The 15,932-nt window shown below is 40.4% G+C and overlaps 1 protein-coding gene across 25 annotated transcripts in view; it reads left to right on the forward strand.

Annotated features, from left to right (window-relative positions):
• The window catches only part of CLIP1 (CAP-Gly domain containing linker protein 1), a 123,943-nt gene that overhangs the window by 67,717 nt on the left and 40,294 nt on the right, over window positions 1–15,932 (forward strand). For 16 of the 25 annotated variants that reach the window (XR_007406128.1, XM_049101725.1, XM_025473794.3 and 13 more), the window contains 8 exons: window positions 1,200–1,304; window positions 4,971–5,915; window positions 8,083–8,199; window positions 10,064–10,121; window positions 10,652–10,735; window positions 11,548–11,704; window positions 13,619–13,784; window positions 13,880–14,095. Coding sequence is in view for 24 of the 25 variants with exons in the window: in XM_049101725.1 (XP_048957682.1) it covers window positions 1,200–1,304; window positions 4,971–5,915; window positions 8,083–8,199; window positions 10,064–10,121; window positions 10,652–10,735; window positions 11,548–11,704; window positions 13,619–13,784; window positions 13,880–14,095 (1,848 nt within the window). In the remaining variant the exon portion in view is untranslated. The remainder of the gene's footprint in view (window positions 1–1,199; window positions 1,305–4,970; window positions 5,916–8,082; window positions 8,200–10,063; window positions 10,122–10,651; window positions 10,736–11,547; window positions 11,705–13,618; window positions 13,785–13,879; window positions 14,096–15,932) is intronic. The other 9 variants (XM_049101734.1, XM_049101737.1, XM_049101741.1 and 6 more) reach the window with 3 other exon arrangements.

A 15,932-nucleotide genomic window follows, 5' to 3' on the forward strand; every position in this document is an offset into this window, starting at 1 on the left:
CACAGATCTGACCAGTTAGAACCAGAAAATACTTAATATAAGTGACTAGAAGCTGCTGAGAGTAGCTCTGTCCCTAGGTTTGATCACTTGGTTCTGCTGCTAACCTTTTGAGTGGGGGAGGTGGTGGGGAGAGAGGTATGTTTAGACAGATTATTCCCATGAATTAAGATCATGCTGTTAGAGGTTACTTTCTGAGTTCTCCATCAAGTTACATCTGAGTTAAGTGATGATGGGGAGTCTCTGAAGTTTTAAAACACAGGATCTTATCAGCTCCTTTTGCATGGAGTTCAAACTAAATGCCTTTGGCCTGAGTCACCCATTTCCCACTCCTGAGGTGATAATTACTTCATCCTGGGCTGGAGAAAAATGAACCCTTCACCAGCTCTAAACTCTCCTGAGCTGAGTCTCAGAGATGGAAGCTATCAAGCATAATTGTTACTGAATTTTCCCATGTAAATATGATCCCCTCCTTTTTTCCCTTAATGACACCTAGTTTTTGGAAAACCCACTGTTGGAAGGAAACTAGGGGATCAGGAAATGTTAAGAATGCCAGACCCTTTTTGTTCATCTCAGCAAAGGCCACTGGTGTGATTTCCTCAGCTCTAGTTTCTGGATTCCCTTCCTTAGGCTTAACACTCCACGTTTGTTCACATCAAATTGTACACCATAGCACTGGAATCTGCCCTTGGGACTTACTGAATACTTGTAAGATTTATGACATTGTATATGCCATATTTAGGGGATAGCCATGATCATTTTGAGGGTCGATTTACTTGTTAAAGTCACCGAGTCAGTTACATACACATTAATGTCAAATGGCTGTTGTGGGGAGGGGGCAAATGATAGTTTAGAGGAATATTAACTATTCTAATTTGTGCTGATCAACCTCACTTATCAATATAACTTATATTTGGCTGCACGCATCTGACACTGCTCATCCCGCCACATGTGTTTTCACTTTGTCTTTCTCAGTAGACTAGCTCGTGTCCCCTGCCCACCTCATCCTGTCATCCATAGCATTCATCTGCACCCCCAGCACCCCCATCTCAGCCCATCCTCTGCCCTTCTCCATTTCCCTTTTTGTTCATCCTTTGGCGGAAGGTACTGGTGGCTCAGCCTGCATGCCGCTCTCTCTCCTCTTGTGCTGGCATGTCATGGTGGCACTGTTGTGTTCTCTTCCTCTTCCTTTTTACTAACAGACGCAGACCAAACTGGAGCATGCCCGCATTAAGGAGCTTGAACAGAGCCTGCTCTTTGAAAAGACCAAAGCTGACAAACTCCAGAGGGAGTTAGAAGACACTAGGGTAATGGTTTTCACTGTTTAATGAAGCAGACCCGTGTATGTGAATGGTGACGCCTCGGGGGACGTGCCTTGCAGTTGTCCTGAGCCTTGACCCAGTGGTTCGACCTGAGTTTGGTCTTGGTGCTGTTCAGGTGCTCATGAGCGTAGACTGATGGGTAGGCACAGATGTTTCATATCAAATCTTTTGTCAAAGGTAAAGACTCATTCCTTTGGTTGACTCAACCAAAATCAAGATCGGAAACCCTACACCTGTGTATAGACTGCATGGACATCCACAACCACATTTGAGGCTCTTTGTAGTAATACCTTGGAATACATTTCTCCAGTTTTGCCACAAGCAGTCAATTGTCCTCTTGTTCTCATATTCTCAGTGTCAGGGGTTTCTGAATAATTTTTTGTTACTGTTTACTTCACCTCTCTCTTCCTGCCTTCTTCCCTGACCTTTTGGGGGAATTGAAACACTGGATCTTTTGAATGAGAGTTAAGGACTTTCATCTGAATGACTTTTTTTTTTCTTGATACCTGATCTGTCTTTGCATTTCCCTCCTTTCTGTCACCAGTAGATGAAAATCTCAGTGATCAGGAGGGAAAAGTGCTCTGAGAACAGAATGGCTTCCTGTAACCCCAGCTCACTGTCTCTGGCCCTTGGAGCCAATGCATCAGTCACGCTTTCACTTATTTTTGTATTAAAGCACCTATATAGTGCTTATTTGGTGCTGGGCACTAGTCTGAGCATTGCACCAGTATTAACTTACTTCATCTCACCTAAACCCCAAGGGAGGTGGTAGCAGTGTCCCCATTTTACAGATGAGGATGAGGGATGGAGAGATTAAATAATTTGCCCAAGGTTACACAGCTAATAGTCACAATGCAGCCAGGATTTGTATCTAGAACATTTGGCCCCAAAGTCTGGCTCTTGACCACCACAGGGTGGAGTCTATTATGGAGGTAGTTCTGTGCTAAAACATTTAATAAATAATCCAACTCATTTACATATAAGAGGACGTGTATGTACATATATCTTTTAAATCACAAGTTTGACTGTCAGTGGTTAAATTGCCCAGATCCTTAACTACAAAATTTCAAAAATTACTGTCTCTGATCAAATTTGATATCCTGATTTTTTTCTTTTGAATTATTGTATTTGTAGAAATTTCTTTTGTTGAGAAATCATTGACTGATCTAAAAATCTAGATAATTAATTTTTCTTCTCTAAATCATAAGCTTTTTTTTTTTTTTTTTTTTTTTTAAGAAGAAAGAAAATGTTCTCAGTTGGCCTCAAAAGTAAAGGTATCTCCTGTGTATTTGGTAAGGAAAAAATCCTGGTAGTTTGGTAATGTTTCTTTGTTACCTGAGAGCCAATGACTTGATCTGGGAAATACAAGGGACTGATGATAAGATTGGGTTCTTTTACTGGAATAGCTGTTGAAGCAAGGAGATGTATACGTATATCTATCGATACGTATTTTTTTTAACCTGTGAACTCCTCCCATGTACCTTTGTCAGCAAACAGCTTGGATAGATGCCCTTTTTTGTTTTTTTCTTCTCTGTGGGTAAGAAGGCATCTATTCATAGCATGGTTTATCCAACTATTCCAGATTCAGGTTGTGTCCTTTCTATAAGAAATAAATGCCTTCTGTTGATCCTCACTCTTGGCCAAGTGTGAAACCAGCCCATGAACCACTTGTGTTTCTTATCACCTACCTTCCTTTTAAGAAGTGCTTTAGAATTCCTTTGAGCCAGTAAGTCCAGTTTATGAGCAAGGTGTTTACTACTGCAGAAAAGTCGCAAGAGTAAGATACCTCACTCTGGTGGGAGAGGCAGACACAGCTTTGCTTGAGGGCAAACTTTGGGAAGTAAAACAAAAAATGGAAGAGCTATAGAAATGCTACAGTATAATCACGCTATTCTTTTTTTCACTTATTTTTTACTTGACATTGACTAATAAAGACTTCTTGTCCTATTGGATTTATTTACATTCTAGACCTTGTAGTGTTGGGGTTTATTAATGTTTTAGACCTTACTTTGTCGCAACAAACTCTTGGACACCCTACTGCCTGCCCCAGAAGAAAGTATGTAAAGAAACATCTTTAACCTGGAGCATCTCTGACCCTGAAGCACACTAGTTACAGTCAGCTCTGAAATAGTTAATGACTCCCTCAGGCAGGTTTCGGAGACTGATTGCTTTCTTTTCCTGGTCTTTTGTGGACAAGTTAGTGTTTGTTGGTCTCACAGTTTGCAGGTGGGCAGAGGAAGCGAAGGAAACCCACCTATCACTTTAGAGGCACTGGGTGAGAGGAGCCTTCCACCTGGAGGAGTTTGGATTCTTGAAATTTGTTCTTAAATCATTCACGTTCCCTTCTATTTCCTAGGTTAGTCCAGTCATTCATTTCTATCCCTGAAGCAACCAATTCCCACATAATTTGTGTACTACACTGGCTGGCTAACAGGTATCAGAGGGAAATAATTACTTAAGAATAAATGGACACAAGTTAAGAAAGTGTTTTTTCTAGTCCTGGGGTGTTTGTTTAAAAAACAAACAACAAAACAGATTCCTGGGTGCTGTCCCAGAGCTCAAATAACATCAAAACGTGGGGGCGTGAGAACCTGCCTTTTAGACCTGCATCCCAGGAGATTGATGTCTGAGAACCACTGGGTTAGGGGAACAAGATATGTATATTAAAATGCCAATAGAATTATAGAAACCAAAAAGGGGACTCCCTAAAGATTCTCATATGTAATTACAGGTAAGTAATTGTTCTTATTTTGTCTTTTTAGAAAAGGTTAGTAAATTATTTTTTCTTCATTATCCAGATAAAGCTTTCATTCTACAGCTAATGTTGGTATTCATTGAAACATTTGACAGGTAATTTCACACCTTCTTTACCAGTGGTAGCCCACAGAAGTATAATACCAACCACATGTATATAATCGAAAGTTCTCTGCCACCGACATTAACATACATTTTTAGTAGATAAAAAGAAACAGGTAAAATTAATAATTGATTTAAACCACTATATTCGAAATAATATCCTTTCATCCTGTAATCAGAAAGTAAGGTAGTTACATCATGTAATAAGTAAAAATTAACATATTTTATGTTCTTTTCCCCCCCGAGTCTTTAAAATCTGTATATGTTACACATACACCATCTGTCACATTTGCAGTGCTCAGTAGCCATGTGTGCTGCTTTACCAGATAGCACAGGTCTTTAAAATCACCTGCATTAGATAAGTGAACATTTATACATGCTGGGTGAAGCAGAGTAGGGGAAAACCAAGTAAAATGAAGAGAATTCTGTCTTCCAGCAGCTGGACATTTCTGAGAATTTTGAAAGCTACTGTTTCCATTAACTTACTCTCAGTTGACGGGCACTTCTCTACGTTTCCTTAGAGGAAAAAGATAATTCTGGAGTAAGTTATATTCCATATCAGTTTTCAATTCCTTGACCATCTCAGGATAGTGGAAGTTTGCCAAAGATGATGACTTTAGAGCTCTCAGAATTGAACTTCCTCCACGATGGCAGAGGTGGGTGAGCATGCGGGCATTCTCAGTAGCTCGATGGCTGCCCAAGGTTGGGGAGTTCTTCAAGAGCTTCAAGGTTAAAGAAAATCGTCATTGATTGGTTATTTACATGCTTTGTTTTTCTTTGGACTGCGGTTACTAGGTGGCTACAGTGTCGGAAAAGTCCCGTATAATGGAACTAGAAAAAGACCTAGCGTTGAGAGCGCAGGAGGTAGCTGAGTTGCGGAGGCGGCTAGAGTCCCATAAGCCTGCTGGGGATGTTGACATGTCACTCTCCTTTTTGCAAGAGATAAGCTCTTTGCAAGAAAAATTGGAAGCCGCCCATGCTGACCACCAGAGAGAAATCATTTCTCTGAAGGAACATTTTGGAGCCTGCGAAGAAACACATCAGAAGGAGATAAAGGCTCTTCAGGCTGCCACAGAGAAGCTTTCCAAAGAGAATGAGTCGCTGAAAAGCAAGCTTGATCATGCCAACAAGGAGAATTCGGATGTGATAGCCCTGTGGAAGTCCAAGCTGGAGACGGCCATCGCGTCTCACCAGCAGGCGATGGAAGAGTTGAAGGTGTCCTTCAGCAAGGGGGTCGGAATGGAGACCACGGAGTTTGTGGAGTTAAAAACACAGATAGAGAAGATGAGGCTAGATTACCAGCACGAAATAGAGAACCTTCAGAACAAACAAGACTCGGAAAGGTCTGCTCACACTAAAGAGATAGAAGCCCTCCGGGGTAAGCTGATGGCAGTCGTTAAAGAGAAGGAGAGCAGCCTGGAAGCCATCAAGGCGAAGCTGGACAAAGCGGAAGACCAGCATCTAGTAGAGATGGAGGACACCTTAAGCAAATTGCAGGAAGCTGAGACAAAGGTAAAGGAGCTAGAGGTACTACAAGCCAAATGCAATGAACAAACCAAGGTTATTGATAATTTTACATCACAGCTCAAGGCTACCGAAGAAAAGCTCTTGGATCTTGATGCACTTCGGAAAGCCAGTTCCGAAGGTAAATCGGAAATCAAGAAACTTAGACAGCAGCTTGAGGCAGCTGAGAAACAGATTAAAAATTTAGAGATTGAAAAGAATACTGAGAGTGGCAAGGTTTGTATTGGTGTCCTCCATTCCTTTTATTTTCTGTTTGTCAGTATCACTTTGCGTTTTATGTCACTTTTGAGTGGAGCTCATACATCTTCCTAATTCCAGATTTAATTACAGCAGATTGTCTGGTGTTAGCAGGTTGCCCAATTGCGTGCAGTGTCCTCTGACTATCTTGAGTGTGGTTTCATTTGAAGAGATTAGAGAAAATAATGGCTCAACTAGGTGAATTTATTTTGGTTTCCTAGTAATCTGGGTACTTTATGACTTTGTCTCTGGGCCATGCTTTTTAATCTGTTTAGGCTTGGTTCTAGTCTGTAATTTCTTTTTAAAGATTTATTTATTTATTTGAGAGAAAGCACATGTGCAGGAGGAGGAGGAGAGAGAGATAATGAATGAATCTCAGGCAGCCTCCCTGCTGAATGCAGAGCCTGACTCAGGGCTTGATCCCATAACCCTGAAATCATGACAGGAGCAAAAAATCAAGAGTTGGACGCTCAACCAGCTGAGCCACCCACATATCCCTGTAACCTCTTTAATTTTTTTTTTTTAATTTATAATAGTCACACACAGAGAGAGAGAGAGAGAGAGAGAGGCAGAGACACAGGCAGAGGGAGAAGCAGGCTCCATGCACTGGGAGCCCGATGTGGGACTCGATCCCGGGTCTCCAGGATCGCACCCTGGGCCAAAGGCAGGCGCCTAACCGCTGCGCCACCCAGGGATCCCCTGTAATCTCTTTAAAATAGAGAACTCCCTAAGATGATGGTGTTAAGGTAAATGAAGGAATAGACAAGAAAGGAGCATATTATATTATTATCTCCTCTTCCTTTCCCATTAATGTCATTGTCCTATTCATAAGATCATATACAAAGGCACACTGTAGATGCTGAGTGCCACTTGACTGTTGTAAATTAACATGCTGTGCTAAATAATACAGCTAAATAAGGCTAAGAGCATGGAGCCCTTTGCATCACCATTTCCGTCCCATTGGAGAGCTTCTCCTATGCCGTAGTGAGAACGCATTCTATTTTCTGCCTTTTTGGGGAAAGACAAGTATGCTTTTGGTCAAGGCATAGGAAATTGCATGAAACATTTGCCAGCAATGTCTCTTTCTAATTAGCCTTGTCAGATGTCATCTTCATCTTTAAGGACTGTTTGAGGAATGAATGCTCCCTCCTAGTCCCCTTGCCACTGGTGAGGATGCTGATGCGGAATGTTCTGAGCTTTTTGCAGGAGAAGCTGCTTCTTTGGCAAAGGGTTGTAAGGTTAGACAGGGAGATGTGAGGACAAACCGAAAAATTGCTAAGTAATCTTAGTTGAAGGTGACAAGCTGGGACGCTTGGGTGCCTCAGCAGTTGAGATCTGCCTTCAGCTCAGGGCGTGATCCCAGAGTTCTGGGATGAAGTCCCACATCGGGCTTCCTGTGAGGACCCTGCTTCTCGCTCTGCCTATGTCTCTACCTTCTCTCTGTGTCTCTCCTGAATAAATAAATAAAATCTTAAAAAAAAAAAAAAAGGAAAAAAAAAAAAGGGAGGCTAATTACAGGAAGTTTCTCTCATCTCCTCACTTGAACCCAAAATAATAAACAAATTATGAAAATTAATTTGTAGAGAATATGTAGCTACAGGTTGGTCAACCTTTTTTACATCAAGATTTTATGAAAACCAATTTCTGATGACTGTTGTCTAGTACATTAACATTTTTTAAAAAATGTTGAACTACTTTAAGTGTATACAAAATAGAGAAAATAACACAGACTGTGTATCTTCCTGCTTGATGGTCTTTAAAGTACAGAAAATGAAAGTGCTTATTAACTTACCCATTTAGAAATGGTGCTGCAGTGCAGTAAGCATCTGCACTTTCTGCTTTAGATTATTCTGATATTCCAAATCTCAATATAGAAAAATAGTCTGTTTTGACTATTTTAAATAATTGTCAGATCATCCTATCTAAAACTGTGGGAAAAGTCATTGGCTTCTTAGAATTGACAACAACCAGAAAAACGACTTTTTTTTTTTTTTTTTTTAACAGCCATGCCGTTATTTCTTTGAGTTTTGTTTGGTTGTGTTTGTTTCTCATATGTTTTTATATTTGTTTTATTTTGTGTTTCTCATTCATTCTTTTTTGTTTCCTTTTGTTCATTTGCTTTGCAACATGTTACTCTGTATGGTAGGCTAGTAGCATTACCAGAGAGCTGCAGGGGAAAGATCTAATACTTAATAACCTTCAGAAAAACTTGAGTGAAGTCAGTCAAGTGAAAGAGGCTTTGGAAAAAGAACTTCAGATTTTGGTAAGTACCTGCTGGGAATCTGTGTCTCAGGGTTTCTAGCTGTTTGAATGGTTCCTGTTTCAAAAACAAAAATCTCTGTAAAGACAAATGTACTGCACCTCTTTCCTTTCTCTTTCAAAGTATTGATTTAAATTGAGTGTATTAGTCATTGGCTGACAAATACCTCGAAGAGAATGGGATCAAACCCAAACTAGCAATAAAGGTAGGTATTACTTTTTTCTTTTCTAAATCTATCCTTTGACTATGGTGAATGTGGCTTTTTGGCCTATTACTGGTTGGTTTTGCTAAACACAGGGAACTCCCAAGTTATATACCCAACACATTAGGTTTCATTTATAATGAGATCTTATGCTACGCTCCTACCTGCCTGTGACAGCCCTCCAGAGAGAGCTGTCCTGGACCATTGGCACCCCCTGTCAGGATGGCAGGGTGCTGTCCAACTCAACAAATTCAAGGAACCATTTCTTCCAACTCCGTTTATTCCTCCTCAGGAAATTATATTTCTTTTCAACTTATGTCCTCTTGCCTTACAAGTTAGTTGTAAGACATTTTTTTCCCTTACCTTTTCTCAACTATTCTCCCTTCTTCCTGCATCAGAAATGGAACTTCGTAAAGACTGACAACCATAAGCACACATCACGGGAAAGGAAGGTTGTAGGCTTATGGAGAAACTGAGTGAGAGCAACGTGAGTTAGGAAGGGACGCTTGTCTTAGATCCCTCCATATACCATCTTTTCCCCCCACTTATTACACTTCTGTGCTAGTACCAGAGGTGAATGTTTGCTTTTTTTTAATGCCAATATTACAAGTTTCTAGTTTTTCAAACGTTAAATATATAGCTGCCTGTTCATTACCATAGCTACTGTCCCTATATGACTATATAAATTTAAATGAATTAAATAAAATTTAAAATTCAGTTCTTCAGTTGTACTAGCCACATTGTAAGTGCTTCATAGCCGTGTGTGGCTAGTAGCTGCCATATTGAATGGCACAGGATAAAGTATTTCCATCATGGTGGATGGTATGTTGGACAGTTTTGATATACAGTATTTTAGTTACATTTTGAGAACAAATTGGCCTGCGAATCACGATTTTCTAATATGATATCCATTAAGAAAATGTGTTTTGAGTTCCATACTGTTTCTCTGGCCTCCTCCCGCCCCCCGCCAAACTTTCAGGATGCTTTACTTTTCTTGTAAGTTAGCATATGCCTCTGTGTACTCTGAGGAGAAAATTTGCCTCTTAACTCTGTGGGAATAACACAGGTGGACAGCATTTAGACTTTGGTGGACCTGCGTGGCTTGTGTGCCCATATTTTTCCTAATCCTAAATGGTTAGAAATACTAATTAAAATTTTTCTTGGTGTATCTAGCTCAGAATTCATCTCAGGGAAACCAGGAGAGCAGTTGTTTGTTTTAATCTCTTGTCGTGTTTAGAAAAGAATAGGTGAGCAGTGGGCCTTTTTGGTTTAAGAGGTAGTTGATACAGTTTCAAGATATTAGTCTCTGGTTACTCTCAGATATAAAACATTTCAGAATTCTGACCACTGTCTCAGGCAGATTTCTGAAGAGATGTGCTACTTGAGGGTAGCAACATGAAAAAAGCATACACATGTGCAACATATATGCATAAACACATATGCTTCTGTATACACATTCACACACGTGTACAGATGTAAATCTCGTTCACCTGTGTCATGTACATGCACAGTATGCATATGGTAGTACTTGGTGTCTACATGTCTTAAGTTTTGATGAAACAAAATCAGTCACAAAAAGTAGATAGTGTTGTAGTTATAACTAATTGAAACTTATTTCTATAGTTTGAAGTCTTTCTACTCTGAATATCCAATTCTTAATTTTAGAAAGAAAAGTTTGCTGATGCTTCGGAGGAGGCAGTCTCTGTTCAGAGAAGCATGCAAGGTATGTTTTACTAAAGTATGGCTTTAGAGAATGTCACATTCTCAGATTGGAGCTGGCCTCTGGAGTACAGGGGATAGATGCTCTTATAGTCTGCTGCCACTCTTCTGGAAGCTTCTGCAGCATGTAGTCATGCCAGATTGCACTGGCTTCCTCAAACTCCCATTAAATTCTTTCTTCATATGACTAAAAGCTTGTTCCATCTTAAAATTAAGTATACTTTGGGAAAAATATTCTTTTACTGAATCTTTAGTCCTTGATTACTTTATTGAGTTTTAGCTAGAAAGAGGAAAGAGAGGCCTGGAAAGGGATACCTGGTGCTTGCCTAATCCACAGACATGAGAAGGCAAAAAAAGATGTATGCTTGCTTCTCTAGATCCATTACACAGTGATTTGATGTGTAATGGGACTTTTTTAGTATTTCTGTCCTATCAAATCCCAAGGATGTGATTTGATTTGGTTTTAAGACTGCCAACCTCTAGATGTCATATTAAGTATGAAATATATTAAACTTTTAACTTTATCCTCAATAGAAACTGTAAATAAGTTACACCAAAAGGAGGAACAGTTTAATGCACTGTCTACTGAATTGGAGAAGTTGAGAGAAAATTTAACAGGTAAGATGTCTCTGTTTCCTAAACACTGAGTACAGTAGGTTTCCTAGGATTTGAGATAACTGTAGTAAATTACAGTAACATTATTCAGGGCTCACTTCTTCATTCATTAATTGGTATAATAGGATAAAATACTTTCTTGATGTCAGTAACATCTGCAAATCCTCTCTGCTGTGTTTTCAAACAAGTCAGAATCCACCACACATCACCACTCCTCTCACTCTCCCCACTCTCCTTCATTCAAGCCAACATCATCTTTCACTTGAGCTGCTACAATGGCTGGCCACCTACTCAGCCTGCTTTTGCCTTCGTCCCCTTCAGTCCATTTGTAGCACAGCAGCCAAAGCGGTCCTTTTGCTAAGTCATGTCACTTTTCTGCTCGAGATCACCCAGTGGCTCCCATCTCCCTCAGTAAAAAACTGCAGTCCCACTGTCAAGCCCTGTTACCTCTCTGATTGCCTCTTTTACTACCCTTTGCACTTGCTTTCCCTAAGTTCCTTCGGGTCTTTATTTAAATGTCACAATTCAGAGAGGCCCTGCTTGAGATTTTATTTTAGCCTCCCCAACTCCTTCTTAGTTCCTTTCTCTGCTTGTATTTTTTTCTTTTTTAGGAATTAACACTTTTTATGCTATTTGTGGGGTTTTTAAAAAAATCTAGTTTATTGTCTGTCTTCTTGGCTAGGCTATGATTTTTATGAGAGCAGAGATTGCTATGTACAAATATCCCCAGAGCAAAACTTGGAATACAGGACACAGGCAGTAAATTTTTGTTGACTATAATACTACAGTGCTGTTTTTTCCCTATGTATATTCAGATATGGAGGCAAAATTTAGAGAGAGAGATGAAAGAGAAGAACACTTGATAAAGGCAAAGGAAAAGTTAGAAAATGACATTGCAGAAATCATGAAGATGTCCGGAGATAATTCTTCTCAGCTGACAAAAATGAATGATGAGTTACGTCTGAAAGAAAGGTACGTATGGGGCAGCCTGGGTGGCTCAGCGGTTTAGTGCCGCTGTCGGTCCAGGGTGTGATCTTGGAGACCTGAGATTGAGTCCCACGTCAGGCTCCCTGCATGGAGCCTGCTTCTCCCTCTGCCTGTGTCTCTGCCTCTCTCTCTCTGTGTGTGTCTCTCATGAATAAATAAATAAAATCTTTAAAAAATAAAAAGTACGTATGAATGGTTTTAAGGGCTCCTGATTTAGGTTCACCTCTGAAGTGCAGTCTAGGAGGGAGGGGAGTCAAAATTTCATGATTCTTCTGTTTTAAAGTTTCCTGTCACTCTTCCTTTATCTTAGTATGTGAGTGTACCCTTAAATCAGCTACAGAGCCTTCTGAGTAATATAGTATTGTAGACTTGATGATTTGTAAAGAAAAGGTAGTAGTTTACCAGGGGCTGGAACATCTTTCACAGGCAGCTAACAGTGTTTAACTTGTTTCAATGTAATGAAGGGTAACTGTATTACAAGCTAACTAGGTGTGTGCCTTGCACTATGCTGACAGCTATAGTAGAGTGTGTTTTCTGACTTCTCATAGTAATCCTGGGAGGTGAGTGAATTCTTGTTCCCATCTTGAAGAGAAAGGCATTGAGGCTTCATGAGGTGAAGTAACTTGCTTGTGGTTTTAGACTTGGGCAGGCTGGTCCCAGAGCCGTTGCAGCCCTTCACCACTATAGCTTCCATTGTCCTCACCTCTCTTCCTTTCTTTATTCTGAGGCTATTGTTGCTCTGATCCTTTTTTTTCTTTGAATAGCTGCTGGATAAAAATCAGATGTTTTATTTTGTAAGGGAAGAAGTTTTAGAGGACACTTTAGGGCTCTGAGACCCATGATTCTGAAAGTGTGACTAGTTGGCAGCTAGGTTTACATCCACCCATGCGCCCCTACAGTTCAGTGTCAGGGGGCAAGGGGTTGGTGAGAGGGCTTTGGTTGACCACCTGTGGTCAGACTTGCTGTGAGGTGGGTGGAGCTGCACAGGTGGTTGTGGCATGGTGCCTGTGGGCGGAGAGCTCCAGCTCTGCGGGTGTTCGGCAGGTGTGTGACTCAGAGGGTCCATCCCTGTTTCCCTCCTCTACTCTCGGAGTCCTTTCCTAGCCCATTCTCTGGATTTGTGTCCCATGTCTTCTGTACATCTTGTTGAACCACATGGGTGTCTCGAAGCTAGATCTTCAAATTAGCACTTGTCATTTTTGTATCTTCTGTTCTCAGGTGACATTAGAATGAGTTTATGATAATTTAGTCTGCTAAAATTTTTGAAACTTACTAAATAATTCATTTCCTCATATAAAGTTACTTTTTGCTAATTTTTCCTTACTGATCTACTGACATAAAGTAATAAACCTTCACAATTATAGTAATTGTCATTCTAAATAACGTATTTATAACTGTCTCAATTGTTCAAATTAGTCTTCAGGGCAAGGCAGGTCATTTTTTCTATTTCAGATGTTATTAATTACTCCTACCCTCTTTTTTTTTTTTTTTAAGATTTTATTTATTTATTCATGAGAGACACACACACACACACACACACACACACACACACACAGAGAGAGAGACACAAGGCAGAGGCAGAAGCAGGCTTCATGCAGGGAGCCTGATGTGGGACTTGATCCCAGGTCTCCAGAATCAGGCCCTGGGCTGAAGGCTGCGCTAAACCGTTGAGCCCCCCGGGCTGCCCAATTACTCCTAACTTCTAATCATTAATACAATTATTAATAGTATCTTTCCAAGTGTAACTCTGGAATTTAAAGCATTCTTTTTTTTTTTTTAATTTATTTTTTATTGGTGTTCAATTTACTAACATACAGAATAACCCCCAGTGCCCGTCACCCATTCAATTTAAAGCATTCTTTTGAAAACTCTGACACCTTGTGTTGAACCTTATTCTAGAAATGTAGAAGAATTACAGCTGAAACTGACGAAGGCGAATGAAAATGCAAACTTTCTGCAGAAGAGTATTGGGGAAGTAACTCTCCAAGCAGAACAGAGCCAGCAGGAAGCAGCTAAAAAGCACGAGGAAGAAAAGAAAGAGCTTCTGAGGAAATTGTTGGACCTGGTGAGGAGAGTAAATGAGACTGTGTGCTGGCAAGGAAGGTGAGGGTGGGGCACATATGGCTAAATGACTTACTGCTTTGCTTGGGATCTCTGTAGGAAAAAAAGGTGGAAATGAGCCACAACCAGTGCCAGGATCTGAAAGCCAGGTTTGAGGAAGCCAGTTGTGACATGAAGGCGAAGCACGAAGCAGTCCTGCAGAACCTGCATAAGATGCTGTCGGACACAGAGGAGAGGCTGAAGGCTGCACAGGAGAAGAACAGTGACTTGCTGCAGGAGATGGTGGAACTGAAAAAGCAAGCCGACAAAGCCAAAGTATGTTCTTAGGAGAGGATCACGGTGCCGCATGGGATCAGGGCTGCAGTGGGGCTTATCAAGCAGCAGCAGATGGGATGGGTAACAGTGACCTTTACAGGTGCTAACCTCTGAGTGCATGGCAGGATGGCGAATTACATTTTCCTGGCTTCCAGCTCTTTCTGCCAGCTGCTGATCCTTCTCCAGGGTGGTGATGGCTGCCATACAGGTGTTTCCTCTGAGTGTACTGTGTAGCCATCATCCCCTCACCCCTGTGCTGCTTGCTTCCCAGCTGTCACACAGGCTCATGTAGCCTGAGCTCTGTCTGCTGGCTTGCAGGAGGCCCTCTTGTGGCCTCTAATCTTGGCCATCTTGCCACCACCTTGCCCTGAGGTTAGGAGAGACATCTTTCAGCAAAACAACAGGCAGAGGCCAAGCAAAGCAAGTGAGTGCTGGAGAAGCAGAGCTCCTATAGGGCATGTTAGAAACGAGGACTCTAGCGAGGGCTTTTATAGGGCTTTTATATGTCCCCGGAAAGCACTCTGAGCTCCCTGGCAGGGAAGCTGGAGACAGGGGCTGTGAGGAAACATCCTGTTATTAAATAGAATAGAATGTAATACATTAAATTTCATTTTATGGCATCAGGATCATATCTGCAACCCAGTATATTTTTTTACTCTGGTAAGATAATGAAGTTCAACTGTCCTGCCAGTGTTTAACTTCTTCCTGCCACCATTGAACTTGCTCAAAGAAAAGTAAATACTTGTCTTTTATTATTTTTAATGTTTGTCTAGGAGTTTGGTGAAAAGGAAATGTAAAAGAGCATACATAAGACTTGAAACAAATCCCACCTAAAACTTGTTTATTAAATTAGACCATGACATAACACGTGCTATGTATATATACGTGCACTCTCTCTCCTCTCCATGCCGCTCTCAAGGCTTTGTCTTTCCCTATAGAACATCTCCAGCTTTATGAGCCATTTAACACTAGATATAATTTCCAGACCTTTTGTCTTTGTGGTTCCCTTTATCTGGACAGACTCCACTTTTTTAGTGTTTTCCTTATAAATGTTGCAGTCTGACCAAACCACAGCATTCCAGTAGTTTGTGTAAAGGCTCATGAATTTTGCTTACTGATGTTTTAAATTAAAAAAAATTTTTTTACAAGGGTCATTTGGTTAGGATTGTTCCTCTTCCAAAGTTGTCTCAATACCTGATTTCTATGGATTTCAGTGTTTGTCAACAACAGTGGCCCACAGATTTTAATCTGATGAAACTTAAGATGTTTTCCTCTGGGAAAATTTATATGCTCAGCAAGTTTTTATATAAGGTATTAGGAGGTTCATGGAACCTACAAAATTGCTGCATTTCCTCATTTAAGAGCTGGTGATCTGTAGCTGTGCTGTCCAAGATACTAGCCATTGGCCACATCAATTTGAGTTTGAATTTGTTAAATTTTAATAAATTACAAATTTAACTTCTCCATTGTACTCACTAGACTTCACGTGCTCACAAGCCACACACATAATCAGAGACTACCATATTCATTCAGATAAAGAAACTCACACCACTACAGGAGGTTCTGGAAAGCACTAGTATAGATAATGTGGTCAAGTCATTTTGTAAACCAGTATATATATATATGTATTTTTTAAACCCATTTATTTTAGTCACCAAAGCTTAGCAAGTTGGTCTGTACTTTTAATAAGTTATATGTAATATTGGGATCAAGTTAGGCCAGTGATTGATTGTCCTTTAGAAAGTTAAGGTCTTGTAGTTAGTTTGAAAAGCAATAGTTTGTTTTCCCTCACCTGTTCCCTCCCTTTTTTGATTAAAACATACTCACTTTTTGTAGT

This window comes from Canis lupus, chromosome 26 (genome assembly GCF_003254725.2).
Source record: "Canis lupus dingo isolate Sandy chromosome 26, ASM325472v2, whole genome shotgun sequence".
NCBI lineage: Eukaryota > Metazoa > Chordata > Mammalia > Carnivora > Canidae > Canis > Canis lupus.